Source organism: Tenrec ecaudatus, chromosome 11, assembly GCF_050624435.1.
Source record: "Tenrec ecaudatus isolate mTenEca1 chromosome 11, mTenEca1.hap1, whole genome shotgun sequence".
NCBI lineage: Eukaryota > Metazoa > Chordata > Mammalia > Afrosoricida > Tenrecidae > Tenrec > Tenrec ecaudatus.
The window spans coordinates 74,463,548-74,487,971 of NC_134540.1; the positions used below are offsets into that span (position 1 = coordinate 74,463,548).

Here is a 24,424-nt window from a genome sequence, read left to right on the forward strand (position 1 = left end):
ACTTCGCAGTGAATCAGTTCACGTTAGTAAGCACAAGTAAGCTCATGCTGACCTGGACTGCTGGGTATTCCTACTCTGGCCTCACACTTCAGACCCTAGACCTGCGGTGACCCAGGCTAGCTGGGCACCCTCTCTTGGAGCTTACAGTCAGATGGGGGAGCCTCCAATAGAGAGAAGGAGAGGCTGTGCTGGCAGAAATGTGCATGGGGTTCCAGGGGGCTCAGAAGAGCACCCCTCACCCAGCTCGGAGGAGGACCTGTGCCACAGATGAGGGGACACACAGGCAAATGTGTACTGATGTGATCTTAGAGAGCTCGTGGGGTGGCGGGAGGAAGAAGCACCACACACCTGGGCTCTCAGTCAGAAGGAGGAGCCCAGAATCAACCCCGTTGTCACTGGAGACTGATATAGAAAGTTCAGCTTCCAGCAGGGGCTTTTGTCCTCCCACTGGACACAAACTGACCGCTAGCTGTGTGTGTGGATAGCTGTCTTGCCTACACTGTGTTCTTACTGAAGGCTTGATTTGCCATCAAAATCCACTTTTAGAATTTGAAGCCGATCTTTGAACATTGGACCCCATTCTCCTCGGACAGTGCCCCCAGGACCAGCTGCCCTGGAGTCATGGGGCATATGTTAGACATGGAGAATCTCCAACCTTGAGACCACCTTCTCCCCCCAGCCCCACCCCTCCTGAGACAGACTATTCACTCCACCAAGATCCCCAGGTGATTTGTGAGAACATTTAAATTTGAGAAGCCCTGTCCCTTAGCGGTCCCGTGGGAGAGAAGTCTGGTGGTCTTCTGAAGATCAGCCACTGCCAGCTCTAGGAAGCCCAGTTCTACTCTCAAGCACACGGCACGGCCATGAGTTGACTCCACCTGGCGGCAGCTGCTGCCGTCTGCAGCGTCTGAAGGACATGGGTTGGGCTGGCTGTGTTGGCTTTCATGGTCAAGGCTAGACTTGCTTGCTCTGTGTAGCCGGGGCCGCCACCCTGCTGGGCTCTTGAGGTTCCTCTCCCCTCTCAAGGTGCCTCCTTCTTCGTCCGTGACTCCTTTCCTTATCTGAGTTCTCCTGCCTGTGGGCCTACGTGAAGAGAGGCTGGGCATCGTGAAGATGGCAGTGCCCTGAGGCTGCTATTGGGAGGGGACCCCGGGTGACAGAGGAGAGCTGCCCCAGAGGCTGGGGTCTCTAAGGGAGCTCAGGAGCAGGTCCTTCTCTCTGCCCCCACCCCACCCCCTTCCTTACCCCCAGCCACTGGGTGGGTTTGAACCACTGACCTTGCCCTGAACAGCTGAGCGCTGAACTGTTGCCACCCCAGGACTCCTTACTGTAAGAAACCCAATTCCTTTCCAACTTTCCTGTCCCCAAGGTCCATCCACCGGTCCTGCCCAGGCAATAAGTTGGTAGGGCCCGTTCTGTTCTGGACATCCCCCGAGAAAGTGACATAACCACCGGGACTCTTCCATCCCTGCATGGGGGGCGGGGTGGGGGGAGACCCAGAAGGCATCCGTAGCAGCCTCTCTATTTCTGAACGGCTGACTGACAGCCGCAGAATGAGTCCAAAGGCTGGTGGCTGCCAGCTCTATTCTGGGTCCAATCTTTCCGGTGTCGGGATGCTCTTTTCTGGGCTCAGCTCCCGGCAGCTCCGACGGCAGTTCCACCTGCAGGAGGAAGACAACCCCCCCCCCCGGGAAAATGTGGAGCTCTTTTTGTAATTAAACTCTGGGCTCCTTCCTGTGAGGCTCTTGGGCATTGGAGCAGGTGCGTCTGTAGGTCGTTCCTCCGTCCTCACTTCAGAGCCGGCGAGTGTGTCTGGGGGCGGGGGCAGATGGCTGCAGCGACTCAAGCTGCATTCTAGTAGAGACTTTTGGCCAGGGTGGCCCAGACGCATGCTTGATGCCGCTATGCCTCTTTTCTCCTCGCAGTGATGCAATTTGGCAAAGGGAAGTCGTGCTGCTACCGGTTTCTGACTAAAGGTCAGCAGTGGATATGGCTGCAGACCCACTACTACATCACCTACCACCAGTGGAACTCCAAGCCAGAGTTCATCGTGTGCACGCACTCTGTGGTCAGGTACCGGGCTGGCGGCACAGTTTCCAAGGGTCGGGGTGTGGTCGCATACCAGGCAAAGGGTGTGGCCCATGCACACAGGCAGGTACGCCGGAGCCCTGGGTGCCAATCCAGGAGAGGCACCAATGATCGCTTCCAGGTCTCCATCACAGCTGCCCAAAGCTGGCTTCAAAAACCCAACTCACTTCCTTGGAGTTGGTGACTATTCCTAGTGGGCCTCTAGCACGGGTGGGCTCGCCACTGAGTTTCCGAGTACTGGAGTTGAGCACCCGGTCTTTCTCCCTCGGAGTGGCTGATGGTTTTGAACTGCCGGCCTTGTAGATCGCAGCCCAAAACCGGACCACTAAGTCACCAGGGCCCCTTCCAGAGCCTACTGGGAGACATGAACCAGCAAGTTAAAAGGAATTGTCTAAGACACCGTTTTCCATAGATCTGTCTTGGCCCACCGCCTCACCCTCCACCCCAAGCTTGACTTCTTCAGTGTGACTCAGACTGTCCTCTCCAGCTAACAGCTTCCTGTCGGGGCTCCCCCAGGGCTGTTCTCCCAGCAGAGAGCTCCTCCGAGCTGTTGAAGAGGCCCCTTTGAAGCCCCTAGAACTCTCCCGGCCACCAGGATATCACTTAGCGAGTCACTGCTCACTGACCTACTTACACAGTTCTCTCTCCGAGCTATCCTCCCGCTTTCGCTTGTCACCATGTGTGAGAAGAAAATTAAATGTCTGCCTCTAAATAACTCAAACACATACTCCCCTTTATTTTTAATGTTTCAAGGGGGGGGGGAAGCATTGTTGACAACGCAGTCAGGCTGTCAGCAGAAGGGGCCTCCTGGCGGCTTCCAGGGGACACTGGGGAGCCCCTGGCCAGGTGTGTGAACTGAGACCCTGCGGAGACAGCATCCCAACCTTTCACATGCCCCCCCGCCCCCCAGTCTGGTCCCAGCTCTCAGAGGTAAAGGAGGCCGAGATGCTGGTCTGTGGGTTTTCTCTGCACCACATCCCCCACTGGCTGATTCTGGCCGATAGCAATGTGACGACGCACTGCCTCCGAGTGGGTGCCGACTCATAGCAACCCTGTGGGACAGGGTAGAACTGCCCCGTGGGTTTCTGAGGCTGACTCTTTACGAGGGTAGACGCCTCTTCTTTCTCCGGAGGAGTGGCTGGTGGTGGTTTCAAACTGCTGACCTTAAGGTTAGCGGCCCAACTTGTAGCCATTAGGCTACCAAGGCTCCTGTTCTGACTCACAGTGACCTGATTAGATGCGAACTGCTCCCTAGGGCGTCCACGACTAAATCTCTACAAGAGCAGCCAGCCTCCTCATTCTGCCTTGGAGCAGCTAGTGGGTTCAAACCATCGACCTCATAGTTAAAAACCCAATTTTCCATCTGCACCATCAGGGCTTGTTTGAGGACATTTGAGTCAGTGTTAAGCAGTGGAGAGTGTTCTGGGGCAGGATGGGGTCGGGGAGGAACCAACTCAATGGCAGTAAGTGTAATTTTCTTGAGGGGAAAGTAGACCTCAAATTCAAGTGTGTTTGATTAAGTCTTAAACATGACAAAGACAAGTGGAAAACAAATTATCTGTCTGAGAAAGACGATGTGTTTGAGGCTGAAGGATTCATAGCCACATGGCTAATTATAGAACATGAACTCCTCATCTTCCGAGACTAGAAATATTTATAGCAGACAGCCTCATCTTTCCCCCAGGAAGCAGTTGGTGGGTTTGAATCACCGACTTTGCAGACAGTCTTTCAATGCCTGGCCCACAGTGCCACGACCAGTGTTCCTTTGAGCTGACCAGATGTGTTAGTCCGGGTAGACTAGAGAAACAAATTCATAAACATGTATATGTGTAGAAGAAGGAATTTTATATAAAAGAATAGTTGAATATTGAGAATATGGCCCAGTCCAGTCCAGATCAAGTCCATAAGTCAGATATTAGCCCATATGTCCAATATCAATATATAAAGTCCTCTTCAGACTCACGAAATACTTGCAATGATGCAGAGTGCAGGAAGATCACAGGCCAGTGGGTAGAGAGTCTTTGGATCCAGTGGTGTTGTAAGCATCTCAGCGCTGATAGGGCTCTCCACATGGCTCCTCCAGCTCAGGGCACTAGTGTAGTTCCACGTGTCTTGTCAGCTGCTGTGTCTCCCAGGTAGCGAGTGAGCAGAGCTAGAAGTGTCCCCCGCCTCCAAGGAGGAACTCTCTGAGCTCCCAGAATTCTCAGGAGAAGGCCACGCCCACACAGAGGTCTCATTGGTGATGATCCAATTGACATACTAGACTCCACCCCTTCGCTCTTAGTCCTCTCAATCCCAAACTGACACCACATTATGTAGCTGCCACACCAGGAGAGTCCGTAAAGTACCTGCAAACACACTCCGCCTCGGGCCTAGCTGGCTTAGGACCGAACTTGGCGGAGGCTGCAGTTATGTCAAGACTCAAAATGGAGTTAGGGCTCCCAGTGTAGACTACCCCAAACCAAACACTTGGACGGTAGGCTCACATAGAAGACGGGCAAGACCACTGTGAGTCAGAATCGACGCCATCTCTCACTGCACGACAGGATAAGCCAGAACGAGCATTAGCCGGGCCGTATCTTCGACCTTGACATTTTGTACACCCACTATGCACAGGGGAGTGGCGGTCCAGCGGTCGGATCCCCCCTTCATGCAGGAGACCCTGGGTTGATGCCATGGGGGTACCTCCCCCAGGCAGCCTGCCTGTGAAAACTTTGACCCTGAACAGGTTTCAGCAGAGCTTTCAGGACGGAGACAGACTAGGAAAACCCATCTGGTGGAAATTCATGAAAGCTCTGAATCCATTCTGTGGGGCGTGCAGATGTCATGAGTCGGGGGTCCAACTTAATGGCCGTTAACACCAACACCACACACGCACAGTGAGTCAGTAAGCAGGGAGAGAGGGGACACTCCAAGTTTGTAGTCCACACACTCTGGGGTCATCACCATCCATCTCAGCTTGCCCTCCTGGCTTCAGCCGTCAGTACTTTCTGGTGCCGTGCCAGCCCCACTCACCTCCCCCTCAGCCCCCACAGGAAGGCTGGATCTTATCAACACCTGGACCTTCAGACCCTGGGCCCTGCTTTTCCTTTCAATGCTGCACCTCCTAAATCCTAGGGCAGCCACCCTTCTGCGGAAATGGGGAAGGAACTGGACAGGTAAACAAGGTAACCAGCATTCCGGAGGGCTGAGGACCCACTCCGCCCTCCCAGCCCACTCACACGCTGTCTGCACGTTGGAGGCCTCAGGTCCCTTCAGTGGACAGGCACACAATTTGTAAATATATAGGTTTATGAAAGGCTTCTAATTATGTGAAGGCAGAAGCGTACCCTACAGCTGGGAATACATTTTTACAGACAATTGTGTTTAGAGGTTTGCATGGGGGCAGGGGATCAGTAAGAAGGGAAGGGGAATGTGACATTAGAAATCGAGATAGTGTGCTCTTTCAGACAAGGGGCTGCCTCCGGTGTTTCTGGTGCCGTGATCTGGAGTCCGGTGCGAAGCTGAGAGCCAGAGGGTTGCACCAGTGTGTTTGGGTGGTGGCGTCCTGGTGTGAGCCACCTGCAGCTGTGGTCTCTTGGTTTCAGTTATGCCGATGTCCGGGTGGAAAGGAGGCAGGAGCTGGCTTTGGAAGACCCCCCATCTGAGGCCGTGCACCCTTCAGCATTAAAGGTACGCTGCTGCCTGCCAGGCCGTGCCCTGTGCATGCGAGGACTCGGGTCTCTGAAGCTGGTGGACGAAGGGGGTGCTGCCACCATCCTTGCCCCTCCGACGAGGACGCAGAGGGACACCCAGAGCTTAGCTGACTCACCCGAGAGCACCCCACCCCCACAGGGTTTAGACCTCCAAGACCAGGGTTAGAAACAGCCTCTGGACGCCAAGCACAATTTGGTCATGTTCCATCCTGAACAGGAACAACGTTGATAGATGTGCACTTTGTCATTCTCCCGCCGATAAAAAGCTGGGCCGGGTCCTATCATCCACAGAGGCCTGAAGTGATAGTCACACTTCTGTCTGTCCCTTATGGAGCCATGATAGCGTAGTGGGTCACGACATGGGCTGCTAATGTCAAAGTCAGCGGTTCAAACCCACCAGCCACTCTGTGGGAGAAAGAGGAGGGTTTCTACTCCTGTGAAGAGTTACCATCTGGGAAACCCTCAGGGGCAGTTCTACCCTGTCCTATAGGATCGAGATATGAGGCAGAACCCACTCGATGGCAGTGAACAGGAGCGTGAGCCTCGCCCTGATGGAGCCCTGGTGGTATCATGAGTGATCCATCGGGCTGCTAACCGCAGGCTCAGCAGTTCAAAACTACCATCCGCTCTGTAGGCGAAAGATGAGGCTCTCTGCTCCCATGAAGAATTACTGCCTGGGAAACACACCGAGGCCAATTTGCTCTGTCCCATAGTCACTGTGAATTGAACGGGCTGGTGGCAGTGAGTTTGGTTTGACACTGGTCCACTCCTGGGGGCCCTGGGAGGTGTGCACGATTAGCACACGTGCCTGCTCACTAGAAGGCTGGAGGCTCAGGTTCACCCAGGGCACCTCAGGAGAGAGTCCTGGCGGTCTTCTTCCCCAAAACAAGCCTCTGGAAACCCAATGGAGCACAGACTCTGACACACGCGGGCCATCATGAGTCAGAGCTGGCAGGTAGCTGGTGCCCTGCCTCTGTGACTCAGAGGCCCTCCAGGCTTCCATGTCATTCGCAACACTCCCTGCTTCTGAGTCTGGGTCTCGGCTGAGCCACAGAGTGAATGCAGCCATGCTGGAACCAGCTCCATGTCAAGGAGTCCACTCCATGGAGTTTCCTGCCTCCCCCCTCTGCCTTTCCCACCCTGGGAGCCCTGCTCCTGTCAGACCAGGCCCCTCCCCTCTCTCCTGCACACAGACTGGTGGTCTGCTCCTCAAAATGCAGATGCAAGGGGGTTCGGGGTAAAGAAAGGGGTGGGTCCAGAGAAGGAGAGTGCTGCTTAGCATTGGACTGGGAACCCCAAGGTCAGCCGTTCAAAACCGCCAGCCGCCTCACAGGAGAAAGACGAGACTTTGCACTCCTGTGAAGGTTGCAGCAGGAAACCCACAGAGGCAGTTCAACCCTGTCCTGGATGGTCGCTATGAGTCGGAAGGGACTCGATGGCAGCGAGTTGGCTTTTGTTGTTGTTGTTGTTGTTGTTGTTGTGAGAGATGCCACGGAAGGTTTGTAAGGTCCACCACCGATGCTGCTAATTCATCTGTGAAATGAAGCTGTCTTAGCATCAGTGCGAGGCACCACCGATTTCAGAGATGTTAAAATGGGAAAGGGGAGGGCCTCGGATTCAGGGACTGTTCAGGAAGCTGCTATTTGTGGAAAAAGATGAGGCTGTCTGCTCTGGTAAAGATCTAAAAGTCTCAGGAACCTCAAAGGGCCGTTCTACTTTATGCTAGAGCGTTGTATTGTGTGCATCCGATGGATCGACTCGAGGGCAGTGGGCAGGGTGTGATGCCTCCTTTCATGATGACGGCGGCAGGTGGGGCGGTGGGCAGGGAGGGGCGCGGGGGGATTAAAAACAGACTGTGGTCACAATTAAACAGCACAACCAACATGAATTCATGTCACTGGAGTTTACATGTTCAAACACATGTTGAAATAGCAAACCTTTTGTTATGTAGATCTTGACCACAATAAAAAATTGATTTTCCTAAGGGTGGGGGGGTGGGGGGGGGGAGAGAGAGAGAGACTGAGAGACTCAAAACAGAAGGGCAGCAACTTCAAAAGAACCCGTCTGGGTAACCGTCGATGAAAGCCAAACCCATGGCTCTCGGTCGACTCTGACTCACGGCGACCACATCGGGCAGAGCAGAACTGCCCAGGTTCCCTGGGCTGGAAATCCTTTCAGGCTCAGAGGCCACATCTTTCTTCCGCAGTGCAGCTGGTGGGGCCAAACCCCCATCTGCCCATTAGCAGCCAAGCGCTCAACTATTGACCCGCCTGGGCTTCTTTGTGTAACCTCAGTTTAAAAGTAATACTAACATAAAAGTATCTCGTAGGATGGATGAAATATGGGCAAAGTCCCAGACTATCCAACTTCCTCACATTTGAAGCCTTTCGCCAGAGGGTGGCAGCTGCAGAGCACATGGTTCCCACCCTTCTTCAGCCCAGCGGTGGACAGACTTTGGCTTCTGCTGAGGCGCAGGCTGGGAGGAGGCGCAGAGTAGGCCGTCTCTGCAGAGCCCCCTACTGGCATGCCGCAGGAGGATGTACCTCTGTGGTGACCCATCACCCACGCTTGGCACGGCAGCCCTGCCATTGCTTACAGCGCTGCTGATTCCCCAGCGCCGTCACATCACGGAGTGTGTCAGAGAGCTGGTAATCGGCAGGTGCAGACACACCCGAGATCGCCTGTGTTAATCCTCCCCATGGTGGGAAACTCTTTATGGGCCTTCCTGCTCCTGTGGGACCCCCATCATCCTGGTGCCCACCCCACGCAGAGGCACCGCCTGCAGAGCAGGAGCCCTGGTGGTGCCAGGGTGAAGCGAACCCGCCGGCCTCTCCTCAGGAGAGAGCTGTGGCAGGTAAAGGTGACTGCCCTCTGGGGCAGCTCTACCCTGTCCTGGACGGTCACCGTGCGTTGAAACCATCGTGAGCTGTTTGTTAGTTGTTGTACACACGCACACTCGGTGTGCCCTCTCGTCATTTCTGACTCACCCTGACCGTCCGTGTACCGCTCTCGGACACCCGGGAATAAACCCGTTTGAGTTGCAGATGTTGTTTTCCACTTCAGGGCTTTCGCCCGACACTTGCGTAAATTGTCCCAGGCCTGCTTGGCTGTGACGGGCAGCCCTGCCAGAGGCAGCCGGCGTTTTAGATGCATGTTCTCTCTCGGTGGACAGCCTCGTCTTGGCCAGTCTCACACAGGCCCAAAGCGGCCGGGGCCTCTGGAACACACTCCCTGAGTGCCGCTGATGGGGTCTCAAAACATGCCGTTTGCCGCAACAAAGCTCAGCGATGGAGTCTGTTTGGTGCAAAGGCCTGCGAGCCAGAAGTCAATCATGTCTGCTGTCACGGGTGCCCATGCACGTGCATTCGCACACACGCAGTGCTCACCCCCACTGGGGCGAGACTCCAAAGACCGGCCAACACCAGGGCTCACGTCTGCCAGGCACAATACCGGAGACCCTCTCACACTCAGCTCACCGCCACCTGGGTGATTCCAGCTCACCGCGACCCTACAGGACAGGGCGGGAAGGTGACTCTTTACGGGGGGGAAAGGCCCTCCTCCATCCCACGGAGCGGCTGGTGCTTTTACACACGGCCGACCTCGAGATCGCAGACCCGCTTGTCACCACTACGCCCCAGGCTCCTTTCCAAGGTCAGAGGGCACTGATGCGCCTTCTTTCCAGGGGTGCTGAGGGGATCGCTTTAAGACAAAGTGAAATGCAAAAGTCGGTTAGAAAAACCTGGAAACGTGAAACATAAGGTGAGACAGCAATCATGACGTGGCAGATGGGCCTCTACGCCTCGCCAAGACATGGGGTGTACTTGTTGCCTGAACGCATTTGGAATGGTCTCCAGAAGCCTGCAGCGTTTCTGTCAACCTCCTTCCAAGGTGGCTGTAAGTTAGAGTTGTGTAATCCATCCATCACCTGGAGGCTGACTCGTACGCCGGGTGTGTGTGTGTGTGTGTGTGTGTGTGTGTGTGTGTGTGTGTGTGTGTGTGTGTTTCAGGACAAGGGCTCAAGCTTGGAGCCTCCGCCGCCCTTTAATGCCTGTGACGTGGGTGCCTCCGGCCTTAACACCAGCCATTCGCCATCAGCGTCCTCAAGAAGTTCACACAAATCTTCACACACAGCCATATCCGAGCCCGCCTGTGAGTATGAATCCACAGGCAGGGGGAGCGGGTGGGTACCCATCGGGCCGAGGGAATGGTCTCCCCAAGGAGCTCAGGGTCATCCATGCTGGTCACCCAGCTGGCACTGCCAGCTTCCCTCCCCGATGCCTTCCTGCCCCAGACGACCCTTTGGTGTCCTATTGGAGCCGGCAGCAAAGCCATAGGCGATGATGACATGCTTCTGGGTGGCAGAGCGGTCTGCTGTTTAGTTGCTCCGACTAGGTATTTGCTCAGGGGGGTGGTTGGGTCATGTGGTTTGTTAGTCCGGGTAGACTAGAGAAACAAAGCAGGGTAGAGAGTCTTTGGATCCAGTGTCATTGTTAGCATCTCAGCGCTGGCAGGGGTCTCTCTGTGGCTTCCCCGGCTTCCGAGGTCTGGTTGTATCCATGTGACTTGCCTTCTGCAATGTCTCCCAGGGAGTAGCAGAGAGAGGGAGAGGTGTCTTCCGCCTCCAAGGAGGAAGTATCAGATTTCCCAGAATTCTCAGGAGGCCTTGCCCACAGAAGTCTCATTGGCTAGCTCCAGATTGACAGCCTAGACTCCACCCTACATTCTTAATCCTTAAACTGACACCAGATTAGGTGACTAGCACACGTGGTAGAGGTAAAATGTGGGAATGGCTTGTGGTCTTTTTTCTACCTGCTGGCAGACAGGTTGGGAACTGGCAGAATCCAAGATCACCACCATGCTCTTAGTTCATGGGCGCCTCAGCCAAGGGCATCATCCCTTCATGAGAACGCCGGGGGTCTGTGTGAGTCAGGAAGGCTCCGCATTGCTCTCTTACAGCCACTCCGACCAAACTGAGGGCAGAGGCCAGCACCACCGCACTGCCGAGATCCACCACCCTGCCCCAAGAGTTACCGGGGCCAGCGCTCAGCCAGGCAGCCACCATGCCGGTAGGTGTGCACCCACACGTCTCCCTCAGCCCAAGCACGCTTCAGGGGTCCGCAGTGCTGCGTCTGCTTGAGGGATCAATTTGCCTTAAAATCTAGGCGTACAGGACAGTAACTAGATTAGTAATTTCTTAGCGTTCCAGCAATGGAGGTTGGAGAGGAATGGGGAGCCAATAATAATGGGTACAATAATGAAAAATGGTCTAAAATCACTCTGTGGGGATGATGGAAGAACTCATTTTGATCTATTTATATCATTGAATTATATAGTCCGTAAATTGTAGCATGAAACTATTCAAAATTAAAATAAAACAGGGGCAGCGGATCAGAAAGGAGAAGTACTTTAGTTGGTGAGTAATTGCAAAAGATTTTTATGTCAAGACTAACATGGGGGTACATGCATACAGTGCAGAATTAAGATGAATTTTAATGGTAAAACTCAACTCCGGTGACAGTGTTGGAGATGCTTAATCTTGACTGAAAATGCTCCTCTCTACACCAGCGGTCACCGTGAGTCAGAAGTGACCTGAGAGCAGCCGGTCAGTTTTCTCCCTGTATATCGGGTAGTGTCTCTGAAAGGAGCCCTGGGGTGGACAGTGGGGCATTCAACACCCCCAGCAGCTCCATGGGCCAGGTAGGCCATCTGCTCCACAAGGTGCAAGCTAGGAAGCCCTGTGCATCGGGTCCCCTCTGTCACGTGGGGTCTCCGTGCATCAGCATGTCCCCCACGGCCCACAGTCCCAGCATCGTCCCTGGGCTGTGCCAGGGTCCGACCTCTGAGGCAGCACATGACCTGGGCAGTCACTCACTCTTGGCCATCGAATCGATCCCAGCTCCCAGCCACCCAAGGGCACAGGGTAGAACTGCCCCTGTGGGTTTCCAAAGCGATAAATCTTGACAGGAGTAGAAAGCCTTAACTTCCTCCTGAGGAGCGGCTGGTGAGTTTGAACCGCTAACATTGTACTTAGCCGCCCAACTGGTCATCCGCAGCACCAGCTGGGCTTCATGTCAGAAGTCCCAGATGCACGTTCTTCCAGGGATCCGTTGCTGGGCAACAAATCCCACCAAACACACTGGCGTAGAAAATCCTTTTTTCGTGTTCATGAATCTGTTTCCCTGGGGACCAGACAGACACCTGGGCTTCCCCACATCTGACATTCAGCACTCCCTCGAGGGCAGACGTGCCTCCCTCTTTAGGCCAGACAAACTGACCCCTGAGAGATGGCGCTCGCATCTCTGTCACCTCCCAGAAGCAGTGTTCATCCCTACCACCCTTTCTCTCTCTGCCCCAGGCCCCTCTACTCAGCCAGTCGTCCTGCGACCTAGCCCGGCAGCTGCTGCCTCAGACCATGCTGCAGAGTGCGCCTGCCCCCATGGCACAGGTGAGTCCGGGGAAGTGGTCACCGCACCACCCCAGGGCCGATGCGTGCGCCACCCTAGAGCTCATGGGTACATCTGTCCATGCTCGCTCACAGGGACCAGATAGGGGTGACTTCTCCCAAGTGTATGTGGAACCCGGATTAGGTAAACCTATAGAGACAAGAGCTGCATCAGTAGATTCAAAGGGACGTGGCAGGGGAGGCTGGGGGAAAATAGGGAGCTAACGAGGAGGGAAAGCCCTGGAATTGATTGTAGTGACGGTTGCACAACCCTTTTTTTGTTGTTGATACTTTTATTGGGGCTCTCACATCTCTCATCACAATCCGTACGTTCCTCCAGTGTGTCAAGCACATCTGCATACATGCCGCCATCATCATGTTCAAAGCATTCTCTTCTCACTTGGCCCCCTGATATCAGCTCCCCATTTCTTCCCCCTCCCTCCCCCACCCGCCCTCCCTCATGAACCCTTGATAAGTTACAGATTATGTTTTCCATATCTTCCATCATCCTCCGTCACCCCTCACCCACTTTTCTGTTATTTATCCCCCTGGGAGGGGGGGTCCAGGTTGATCCTTGTGATCGATTCCCCCTTTCTCCCCTCACCCTCCCCTAATCCTCCTGGTATCTCTACTCTCCTTGCTGGCCCTGAGGGGATTATGTATCCTGGATTCCCTGTGTTGCGGGCTCTTATCTGTAGCAGTGTGTATGTTCTGGTCTAATCCAATTTGTAAGGTAGAACTGAGGTAATGATTGTGGGGTGAAGGAAGCACCAAAGAGCTAACGGAAAGTTATATGTTTCATCGGTGCTATACAGCACCCTGACTGGCTCATCTCTTTCCTGTGACCCCTCTGTGAGGGGATGTCCAAATGTCTACAGATGGTCATTGGGTCTCCCCTCCATACCTCACCCCATTCTCCTTGGGTATGGTTTTATTCTGGGTCTTAGATGCCTGATACCTGATCCCATCGACAGCTCATGATCACACAGGCTGGTGTGCTTCTTCCATGTGGGCTTTGTTGCTTCTGAGCTAGATGGTCACTTGTTTACCTTTAAGCCTTTAGGACCCCAGACACTATATCTTTTGATAGCCGGGCACCATCGGCTTTCTTCGCCACATTTGCTTATGCACACATTTGTCTTCAGTGATAGTGTTGGGAAGGTGAGCATCACAGAATGCCGGATTGTTAGAACAAAGTGTTCTTGTGTTGAGGGAGTCCTTGAGTGGAGGCCCAATGCCCATCTGCTACCTTCCTAACATATAGATATGAGTACATAATTCTATTCCCCTTTCATTATATATATTTACATATGTACATGCCTGTATTTAGTCCTCTATAAATGCCCTTTGCCTCCTGGTTCTCTCCTCTATTTCCTTTTTACTTCCCACCATCATATTGTCCCACATCATATTGTCCCACATCATATTGTCCCACATCATATCACATCATATTGTCCCACATCATATCACATCATATTGTTCCACATCATATCACATCATATTGTCCCACATCATATCACATCATATTGTCCCACATCATATCACATCATATTGTCCCACATCATATTGTCCCACATCATATTGTCCCACATCATATTGTCCCACCATCATATTGTCCCACCATCATATTGTCCCACCATCATATTGTCCCACATCATATCACATCATATTGTCCCACATCATATCACATCATATTGTCCCACATCATATCACATCATATTGTCCCACATCATATTGTCCCACATCATATTGTCCCACCATCATATTGTCCCACCATCATATTGTCCCACCATCATATTGTCCCACCATCATATTGTCCCACATCATATTGTCCCACATCATATTGTCCCACCATCATATTGTCCCACATCATATTGTCCCACATCATATCACATCATATTGGGCCTTCTTTCCGGTTTAGTAATCCCTCGCTGCTACATTCCCCTTGATCGAGCCCCACTAGGCATTCTGTGACCTTCCTTCCATTGATTTTAGTTCACTTGTTATTCCCTTGTCCCTGGGTTGATCTCCCCACCTCCTTTCTCCGACCTCCCCTTCTCCTGTATCCCCCCTCCCCCCGGAAACATTGGTCTCCTTTTCATCTCTGAATTATTTATCCCACCCATCTTATCTAGGTAGATATGCAGATACATTAACAAGGGCAAAAAGCAAGCAAAGCCAAATAAAACAACAAGGAAGTCAAAACAACAACAGCAAAAAACAAACACAAAATAACAATAACAAAAAGAAAGCCAGTGACAAAAATGGAAAAGCCTATAAATAGTTCAAGGTCTGTTGTGAGTGGCCTTTGTGAGTGTTTTCTAGTCGAGTCTGGTGGGGTGCCACACTCTGTCTCCCAAGTCTATTTTTGGTGTTCCCGGGGGTTTCATCAGTCTGCTCCCCCTGCTGCTCTGCTGCATGCCCTCAGTGCCTCGCCCCAGCGTGATGGAGCCAGACCGGGCACTATTCCTGCACTGTGTCTCCAGTGTGGACCCCGCAGTGCCATGGTTCAGTGAGGGACACCATGTCCCATGGTGGGGCTGGCCCTATGGTCCTTCTGTACATTTTCTGCTCCAAGCAGGAATGTGGTCCTTGGGGCTTGGTGGGCCAGGATGTCCTCTCCTCCCTCTCCATCCCTTTGCGTTTCTCCCGTGTGCTCTAATCCGACACGCCCCTCTCCCCAAGCTGTAGCCCCAGTGCTGTCCTCTGAAGTGCATTCTTTTGAGGGGGCGAGGGGGAGAGGGTGTCCACATAATTGGGATTGGGGCCGGCCCCGCAGACCTCTCTATTGATTCCCTGGTACATGCCAGTATGTTGTATTCATGTCTTGGCACATCCGGGTGAAGTCTGGTCTCTCTCTGTGTCTTCTATGGAGATTTAAACAATGCCCTACCCTTGGATGGATTCGTCTCCTGCTCCCCCCTACCCATGTCTTTTTTTTCTCTCTCCCCTCCGTTTATTTAGTTGGCTGCCATATGTCTCCCTGGACTGGGTTGGTCCTGCCGTAGTGGCTGGACCTCACCTCAGGGATGTAGGTTGCACAACTCTTGTGAATGTGCTTGAGTGACTGAAATGTGTGAGGTGTGATTTGTATGGTGATGAAATTGTTTAAAATAAATTAATTATTAAAGTGAAAGAAAGAAACTCTACGGGACCCAGTGTGGTCTCTGTGAGTCGGCATTGTCCCATTGCCAGCAGCTATGAACAGTAGCCTGAGAGTGGCCACGTGGCCCTCAGCTCCACCTGCTGTCCACTTCAGGGATCCCACCAGCAGCAGGGTCCCTTAGGGGTGCTGGGAGTCCAGCAAAGGGACTGGAAAATGAACACAGACAGGACTGATGAGAAGGGCAGCGGAGGTCTGTGTGCCGGGCTGAACTAACTCTTGCCCCCGGTTCTGTTTTTCCGCCTCCCCCCTGAAGTTCTCAGCGCAGGTCAGCATGTTTCAGACCATCAAAGACCAGCTGGAGCAGCGGACGCGCATCCTGCAGGCCAACATCCGGTGGCAACAGGAGGAGCTGCAGAAGATCCAGGAGCAGCTCTGCATGGTGCAGGACACCAACCTCCAGGTGACGCCCTGCTCGGCTGCTGCCTCCCTCCCGCCCTGCAGCTCCGGCTCCCCGTGCTCAGTGATGGGTGCCCACCCTGCGTGCAGAGCAGGCCGTGATTCCTCCTGAGCCCTCCAGGCTGCCCTGACAGGGCCTCGTTTGCTGTGCATGTTGAAATGCCGTGCACAAAGTACAAAGCCCCTGAACCCCACCACCTACCTCCCTGCCATTGGGTCGAAGGAAGCAGACTCATAGGGACCCCATGGGACAGGGTAGCCATGCCTAGGGAGCTTCTGAGACTAACTCTCCCTGGAGTAGAAAACTCTGTCTTTCGCCCACAGAGCAACTGGTGGTTTCGAAATGCTGACCAAAGCCCAACGTGCGACCAGGGCTCCCCCAGTCCCTCTCTGGCCCCCAAACTGCAAAATTCCCAAGACATCCTCACCCTGATGGGCAGGCAGTGTGAGCTGAGCCACCTCCTTGTTCGCCCCCACCGCACCCCACCTGTGCTGCTGAGTGGGTGCCCACACTGTGCTCTGCCAGCTTGGTGGGGGACTCCAAGCCCCTTCCTCAGAGAGAGGTGGCAGCCTCTCTTCTCTCGTTTCCTTGGGATCCAAGGTGGGGGGTGCCACAGAAGAAAGGCCTGGCGTTCAGCCTCTGTAAAGATTGCAGCCAGGAAACCCCACAGGGTCCATCTCCATGTGGGATACCAGGAGTCAGAATCCACTTGGTGGCAAAGGGTTGTGTTTGTTTGGGGCACTGCCCATGAGGACAGGGGAGCGGAGCCTGCTGGGACTGGAGGCCAGCTCCCTCCCCTCGCCCCCCACTGGCTCTCACCAGTGAGGGCCCAGCCTCCTCTGACAACAGCAGCTGCCCTTGCTGCCCCAGCCTTCCCTGCTCTGAATCCCTGGGAGAGTTTCATCTGGGGTTTTTGTTTTGTTTTGCGAGGAATTTCTACGTTTATTTACTTTGCAGCATCTTGATTTTTGTCTCGTGTCCTGTACGTGCGAGAGAGGTCAGTCCCGCCTTTCCCTGGGATGATGAGCAAGTCCTGTGGCCTGGCGGCCGGCCCACTGGGATCTTACTTATCCTCACCGCGTCCACAGAGACCACCCCCACATCCTAGCTTGTCCTCCGTGGTGGGGCTGCATGTATCACTCACTGCGTCCCTCACCGGGGCCTTCCGTGGGCATGTGGGATCACTGGTGTGTTGAGAAGGCACACAGAGCTGGCAGGGCTCACTGAGCTGTCTCAGCCCTTACAGCCGAGACGCCCGCAGCCACGCCTGCATGGGGAACCTGGCTGCCATCCCGGGCTCTACCCAGTCTGAGAGGAATAGGGCTCCTTCGCTTGCAGATTCATCCAAGCGGGCTTAGAATTCCATTGACTTTTCAGGAGCTCACTCAAATTGCATGTCTCACATTCTTCCTTATGAGCTAGATTAGGGGTCCTCAAACTACAGCCCGCCGCCACTTGCAGCCCGCCGAGGACATTTATCCAGCCCGCCGGGTGTTTTTGCCCCATTTTGTTTTTTACTTCAAAATAAGATATGTGCAGTGTGCATAGGAATTTGCTCATAGTTTTTTAAAACTATAGTCCGGCCCTCCAACGGGTCTGAGGGACAGTGAACTGGCCCCCTGTTTAAAAAGTTCGAGGACTCCTGAGCTAGATAATCTGTGTGTGTGTGTGAGAGAGATCTCTTTCCCATCGTACTTTCTCCACGGTGTTATCTGTCCTCCGAGTCCTCTCGAGGAAGACGTTCGGGAGGAAAACCTGTATACGTTGGTCTTCTGAACAAGGGCAGTTATTTTTGCCACGGTTCAGTTCTGTGGCCCATGGCGGTGCCTCTTCCAGGCGGGTCAGGAGATGTTGTTGTGGCGGCACAGCTTCTAACTGGTAAAAGTAATGCTAGCCAAAACCTGAGTCTTCCCAGAGAGCTCGAAGTGGGTGCATGAGCTCCTTCAAAGAGACAGGAGCCCCCGGGTGGTCCTGGTTAAGTGCTGGACTACTAGCCACAAGGTTCGTAGTTCAATCCTACCCGGAGGCATGCTGGGAGAAGGAAGCATCTGATGATCCTCTTGTAACACGTCAGTCCTTGGAAGCCCACCGAGCACACGGCCTACACGGAGCCGCTGGACAGCAACGGAGCGTTTGCTTTCTTGCCAGGGAGACAGGACAATGCAGAAGCGACAGCCCATGAGATATCCCCAGCTCCCCTGCCCCCCTTCACTGTCCACATAGTTCCTCCACTGGGCGCCCAACACCCTGAGGTGGCACCCTTTCGGCAGAGCCACCCTGGCCAGAGCGCGCTGGAGGTGCTGGTGCTGCAGTGCTGCTGGGGCTCAAGAGAGGCCTCATTCAGACATCCCTGCCTCCCCAATTTTCAGCATCTCTGCCTGCCCTTCTGGAGGCATTCTCTGCAAGCTTCCCAGACACACAGTGCCCTTGCTCTTCAGGCCCTGCCACCTCCCCCTACCCCACCTCCCAGGCCTGTGGAGAGCCAGCCACACCCTGAGCATCACTTGGCTGGGTGCTCGCCTGGCTGCTTTCACCTTCACCCAGGAACTGGCCAAGGGAGAAGACTCCACATTGAAAAGGCAAAGAAATGGAGCCATCAGGGTGCCAATGTCCTTTGCCCTGATTTCTTCTCCACTCTTAGATTGCTCACCGATCCAGAGCCTGATCAGTAGCCCACAACATGCTTCATTCCCACTGCTTGAATAAAGTGTCTACATTCAGCGAGCCCACCCACGGCCCTCGAGTCAATACCGACTCATAGCCACTTGACAGGGCGGAAGTAGACCTGTTCCCTGGGGTTTCCAAGGCTGTAAATCTTGATGGGAGCAAAGAGCCTCATCTTCTTCCCTCCCTCAGAGCAGCTGTTCGGTTTGAACTGTTGACCTTGAAGTTAGTAACCCATCGGTTAACCCAGTGTGCCGCCAGGGCTCACTTGAAACACACGCACATAGAAAATGAAGCCAGACACCGCATGAGGTAGTTTATTGTGCCAGCCTAGCCAATATACACGTGTGGGGTTAATTGAAAGGTGAAGAGATAAATGGCTCAACGAGCCTTGCCTTTCTCTTCTCTTGCTCTTTGATTATCGGACCAGTGTGCGGCTGCCTTGCTTGTTCTGTGGTTCAATTTGCAAGCTACACGACCTGTGGGACACCTAACCCATGGAGTGTGTTGCTGTAATTTGAGGTTCCTTCAAGACCTGCTTCGCCACACCATTGGAGCTTACATCTCTTGAGCTGGGGACTGTCAGACCCTGTCATCTGGCTGACTGTTGGTGACCTGCCTTGCTGTTTGCTGCCTGTGCTGGATAGCCTGAATTGCTCTACAGAGACTATCCAGTGGCCCTCAAGACTTGAAGGACTGCCAGTGTCTCACAACTGTCTCATGGGAGTGAGTTGCACTGAGCCATTTGTACTGCTTTATAATTTAATGTGTTAGTCTGGGTTCTTTAGAGAAACAAATCCACAGAAACTCATATATAAGAGAGAGTTTTATATAAAGATTAAGTTTTATATAAAGATTAAGCATCAAGAAAACATCCCAGCCCAGTGCTGCCCAAGCCCCCAAGTCCAACATTAACCCATATGTCCAACACCAATCCACAAAGTCCTCCTCCATCTCACAAATACAACGATGCCGACTGCAAGAGGAAAGCCGAGTCAGTGAATGTGTAAACACCTCAGCGCTGGGGTACAGGTTCTGCATGCGCACAATGAAGTGTGTTCTGGGATTCCCATTTTTCTCAGGACTATCCAGAGTTTGTTATGATCCACGCCATGGAATCCCTTGGTGTGGTCCATTAAATGCAAGTAAACATCTGTCTGTGCCTCTGTGCTCTGCGCCAAGATACATCTGACATCAGCAGTGATCTCGCTTGTTCCACGGCCTCTGCTGAACCAGCCATTCTGGAAGCTCCCTGTCCATGTACTATGGCAACCGTTGTCCAATGATCCCCTAGACTTTCCTATTTCTTCCTTTCCCAACTTTCAAATGACACGTGCCATGACTTGTACCTGTCACTCTTTGTGATAGGGCATACTGCTTCCTCCTCGTGACAAACACATCATGGCGAGGCGCACCTGAGTTCTGTGCAGAAGGAGAGCAGGGACAGAGCCCTTGGACTGCCTGTCCTCCAGACCAGGGCGCCCCTCCCATTCTCATTCTTCTGGTCTTCTTACCATTGTGGTGGAAGTTCCCACAGAACGTGGAGATCCTTAAAAAGCCAAACCGGAAAACAGCAGCCTGCTTTTGGGGGGCCACACAAGTTATTCAGACTTACAAAGGCCTCCCTGGGTGGCCTCAGGAGAAAGGCTTGGCTTTCTGCTCCCATCAAAAGTTACAGGGGCAGTTCTACTCTGTCCCACAAGGTCGCTGTGGGTCAGCATTGACCCCATGGCAGTGAATTGAGTTGAGGTGGAGTGTTGATTATCGTCGGGGTGCTACCTGCAAAACAGCAGTTTGAAACCACCAGGGGCTCCAAGGAGAAAGATGCCTGACCAAAATAATATGTTTAAGTGGGGAGTTGTAATTCAAGTATAAAAAATAAACAGGTGACCAGACTTCAACCCAGTGCCGCAAGGTGTGAATGCAATATCCCGGCGTGGAGTAGGGAACCAGTGGAGAGGTCTGGGAGGCTGGCCCCAGCACCATAAATTAAGTGGATTCCTGACCCTCCCCTGAAAAAAATTTGTTCCAAAGGACGACATTGACTCTGCAGCTCCGGGAGAGGGACATATCTGATCAAAGCACACGGGAGCAGATGAAGGGGCAGGAGGAGAGAGTGGAGCACAGCCTGGCCCACCAGGCCGTGAGGATGATGTTCCTGAGTAGAGCAGCCAGTCCACAGAGAGAACGACATGGCTGGCCCCACTATGAGAAATGATGGCAATCAGTGACTAAGGGCGATACAGGGGACAGCACCGGAGACACAGAGTGGGAATTGCACCTGACCTGATCCCACCACACCGAGGCAAACCACTGGGGGAGTGCAGCGGAACAGCAAGGGAATGGAGTGGCAAGGTCCCCAGGGAATGCTGAAAGTGGACTTTGGGGCCAGGGCGTGGTGCCCCAACAGACTGGACTGGAAAATGCTCCTAAGGGCCAGCAAACGATCCCTGAACTAACTATAAGCTTTTCTCTTGTGAAAAAAAAATAAATAAATAAAATAAACAGGTATAAATTATTCCAGCCAACCCTTATGCCCCCACCCCACCCCGCAAAAAAAAAAAAGTCCAAAAAAAAGCAGCGGCAAAACACTGCTAGCTACTGAAACTGCGTAATGCCACACGTGGCTTGGTGACACCATCAACCTGGTCTCGTTTGGAAATTAGTTTTACTTCAGAAGTTTTCTAAAGTTGTTTTTAAGTAAGTAGAAATGGTTCAGAGGAGAAAACGTGAAAGTGAGATTGGTTTGCTCTTGAAAATTAGAAGGTAAACACAGCCTTTTCCTGAATGCGTTTTTTTGTTTTGTTTTCTCGGATAACTCATGGTTTCTATAAAAGCAACCCGAGAGCCCAGGGAAGGCACCTTCCGGAGCTGCGTTCTTAAGTCCTGGTGTTCTGCTTGGTGGTGGATTGCTCAGAACCGGCTGTGCACGGCATCGGAGTGGGATTCTCAACCCAGGGACCTGTGTATGAACTGGAGTGGGCTTCTCCACTGTACTTCCAGGGCTTGGGACTTGAGACAGTGTGCCATGATGCTTCCTGTGCATGACTCTTTTTTTCAGGGGGATGAGACAGTTAGGGTTTATTGTGCCAGCCTGGCCGATAAACACATGTGGGATGAACTGAAGGGCAGAGAGATAAATGACTCGGTGAGCCTCACCTTTCTAGGTCTCAGTGCTCTTGCTTAATGATGGTCAGAACAGGGTGCCGCTGCCTTAGCCAGTTCCCTGCTTCAGCTGGCAAGGCTCACTTCCTGCAAGACATTCCTGAGGAGAACCTTCATGGACCTACCCCGATGCAGCCCTGGGTGCTGGAGCACCCGTGTGGAAACCCCTGCCACCCCTGAGATGTTTACACATTCACTGATTCAACTTTCCTCCTGCAGTTGGTGTCATTGTGTATGTTTTGTGAGATGGAGGAGGACTTTGTAGATTGGTGTCAGACATATGGGCTAACGTTGGACTTATGTGCTTGGACAGCACTGGGTTGGGGTGTTTTCTTAATGTACACTTACCCTGTATATAAAACTCTCTTATACATATGAGTTTCCGTGGATTTGGTTCCCTGGTTCACCCAGACTAACACAGGGGGAAAAATGGGTTGTGAGAGAGCAGTTCTCAAGGGATGCTGGTGTTGGCACCTCCAGGGTCTGGAAGGCGTGGTTCTTCTGTGAGCTGTGCTGCTGGAGGGCTGTGTCTCAGCAGGAGGCTGTGCTTCCTGGCTCTCTTTTTGAAAGCATGTGCGCCCTCTGCTGGCTGCTCAAGAGAAAGCTACAAGGACGGTGGCAGATAACATACATACGAGGGGATCCCCCTACCCCCGCAAAAATTAGGGAAAAAAAGATCTGCTGTGTGCATTTATCCCCCTAGGCGAGCACCGAGCAATACCCTCTGAGTTAGTGTACCCAGTGGCATCACCTGGGAAGGTTCTCTCTGGTCACAGTGAATTTTTTCGTAAAGGCAGTTTCACTCAAATCTCATCTTTTGTGATGGCCAATTTAAGAGAACAGAAGGTGGCTGTGAAATTTTAGAAACTGTTGTGATGTGGAACACACCTTACTAGGACAGCGCTATGGGGAAAACTCAAGTGTACAAGTGGTTTTCTCATTTCAAGAACGGTGAGATGTCGATTGATGACAAACCTCGTTCTGGACGTCAGTCAACTTCCTGAACAAACAAAAATGCTGACTTATAATGCATTTGGAGTTCATTCTACCAGGTCAGACTGTTACTAAGCTTTCTATTTAGAGGTTTTGAAAAGACTCCATAACAGTGTGCGATAAAATAGACCTGATTTGTGGCAGACGAGGGACTGGGTTTGCCACCACAACAATGCACCTGCTCCCACAGCCATCTCAGTGCACCCAGCCAGCCAGCAGACCCCTATTAAGTACCAGGTGTTCTCAGACACTGTGGGACCCAGAGACAAATGGAGCAGGCTTCTATCCTTTCAAAGTCCACATCAGTGGCCAATGGGGCAGCTGAAGCAGTATGGGACACATTACAAGCAGGAATCGCTTGCCATTCTTAGAGGACAGCTTTCCTCTTGCCAGATGATTTATGTGTCCAAAGTGGCACCTGAGCAGAAAGCACCTTTTTTATTATAAATATTGTGGTAGTTATGTAATCTGTTATCAATTTGAGACTTACACGTGAAGGGGTGGAGTTGAGCCTGTCAGTCCAGTCGCAGCTTGATGCCCTCATCTGGAGGCGCTAAGGAGATAAAATAGCTCGCTGGAGGCGGGACACAGGCCCCCTCCCTGGGAGACACTGCAGCTAACAAGACACAAGGAGCTACACTAGTGGCCTGAGCTGGAGGAGCCACGCGGAGACCCTGCCAGTGCTGAGATGGTTACAACGCCACTGGATCCACAAGACTTTTCACCCTGGGATCTCCCTGCGTTTGGCGTCTTCGTGTGTGCTTCCTGAGTCTGAAGAGGACTCTCTAGATTGGTATTGGGCATATGGGCTAATATCAGACTTATGGGCTTGATCTGGACTGGGCTGGGATGTTTTCTTAATGTACAATCACTCTTTATATAAAGTTTATAACATATGAGTCTCCCTAGATTTGTTTCTCTAGTCTATCCGACTAACACAAATATCATTGCCTCACATTGTAAATGCTACTGCCTCACATGTCCTGAATACCTACTATATTCGGGGTATTTCATACGCATTAATCTCACACACTCTTTAAGTGCGATGTGTGGTCATGGTGCGGTGCCTGTTTCGCAAAGACCTCGAGAAGTTATCAGAATGACCCAGTGTGCCACCACTGGCCGATGGGGAGGTTGAAACTTAAACTGGTGTGCATCTGATTTAAAGCTCCTGGTGTGGTTAGGGGTTTGCTCTCGGCTTCTAACCGAAAGGTTGGTGATTGGAACCTACCCCGCTGCACTGCGGAAGAATGGCCTGGTGGTGTGCTTCCATCCAGACTGTGGCCAAGAAGACCCTCTGCGGGCAGCTCCACTTGGTCACAGAACACTCGGGGCCGCCATGAGTCAGGGCTGACACTACAGCATTGGGTTTATACTGCTGCTCATTAAAAATGATAACAAGGCTGCACTTGTGAGGATGGTGTAGGGCTGGGCAGCTTTGCAGTCGGTCGCACACAGGGGTGCTACGAGGCCGGGCCGACTCCGTGGCACCCCGCCACAGCCGCTCCCTCCGCTGAGCTCTTATCAGAAGGCGAGAGTGTCCTCTCGGATGAGCGCGTGACTGAGTGGGAGTGTGGGCGTTTGCTAAAGCAAGGAAGCAGCTGTGTCTCTGTAGCCGGACGGACGTAAGCCGCGTTGTCACGGGGGCTGCTGAACTGTGTGAAACACTCACTGCTGGATCTGAGGTGGTGGAGGCCCCCAGAGCCTTGTGAACGTCTCAACGTGCTCTCATTTCAAGAGTGCTGCTGGGAGTGGGGGCAGCAGAGGAGAGGGGACATCCGTCATGTGCATTGTGAAGCGCACCGGTTGGAACG

The 24,424-nt window shown here is 52.9% G+C and overlaps 1 protein-coding gene across 6 annotated transcripts in view; it reads left to right on the forward strand.

Annotated features, from left to right (window-relative positions):
- Nucleotides 1-24,424, forward strand: part of NPAS2 (neuronal PAS domain protein 2) — a 202,225-nt gene that overhangs the window by 170,081 nt on the left and 7,720 nt on the right. For all 6 annotated transcript variants that reach the window (XM_075563256.1, XM_075563258.1, XM_075563262.1 and 3 more), the window contains 6 exons: nucleotides 1,926-2,073; nucleotides 5,676-5,760; nucleotides 9,791-9,932; nucleotides 10,740-10,849; nucleotides 12,139-12,228; nucleotides 15,645-15,791. In XM_075563256.1, coding sequence (XP_075419371.1) covers nucleotides 1,926-2,073; nucleotides 5,676-5,760; nucleotides 9,791-9,932; nucleotides 10,740-10,849; nucleotides 12,139-12,228; nucleotides 15,645-15,791 — 722 coding nt within the window. The remainder of the gene's footprint in view (nucleotides 1-1,925; nucleotides 2,074-5,675; nucleotides 5,761-9,790; nucleotides 9,933-10,739; nucleotides 10,850-12,138; nucleotides 12,229-15,644; nucleotides 15,792-24,424) is intronic.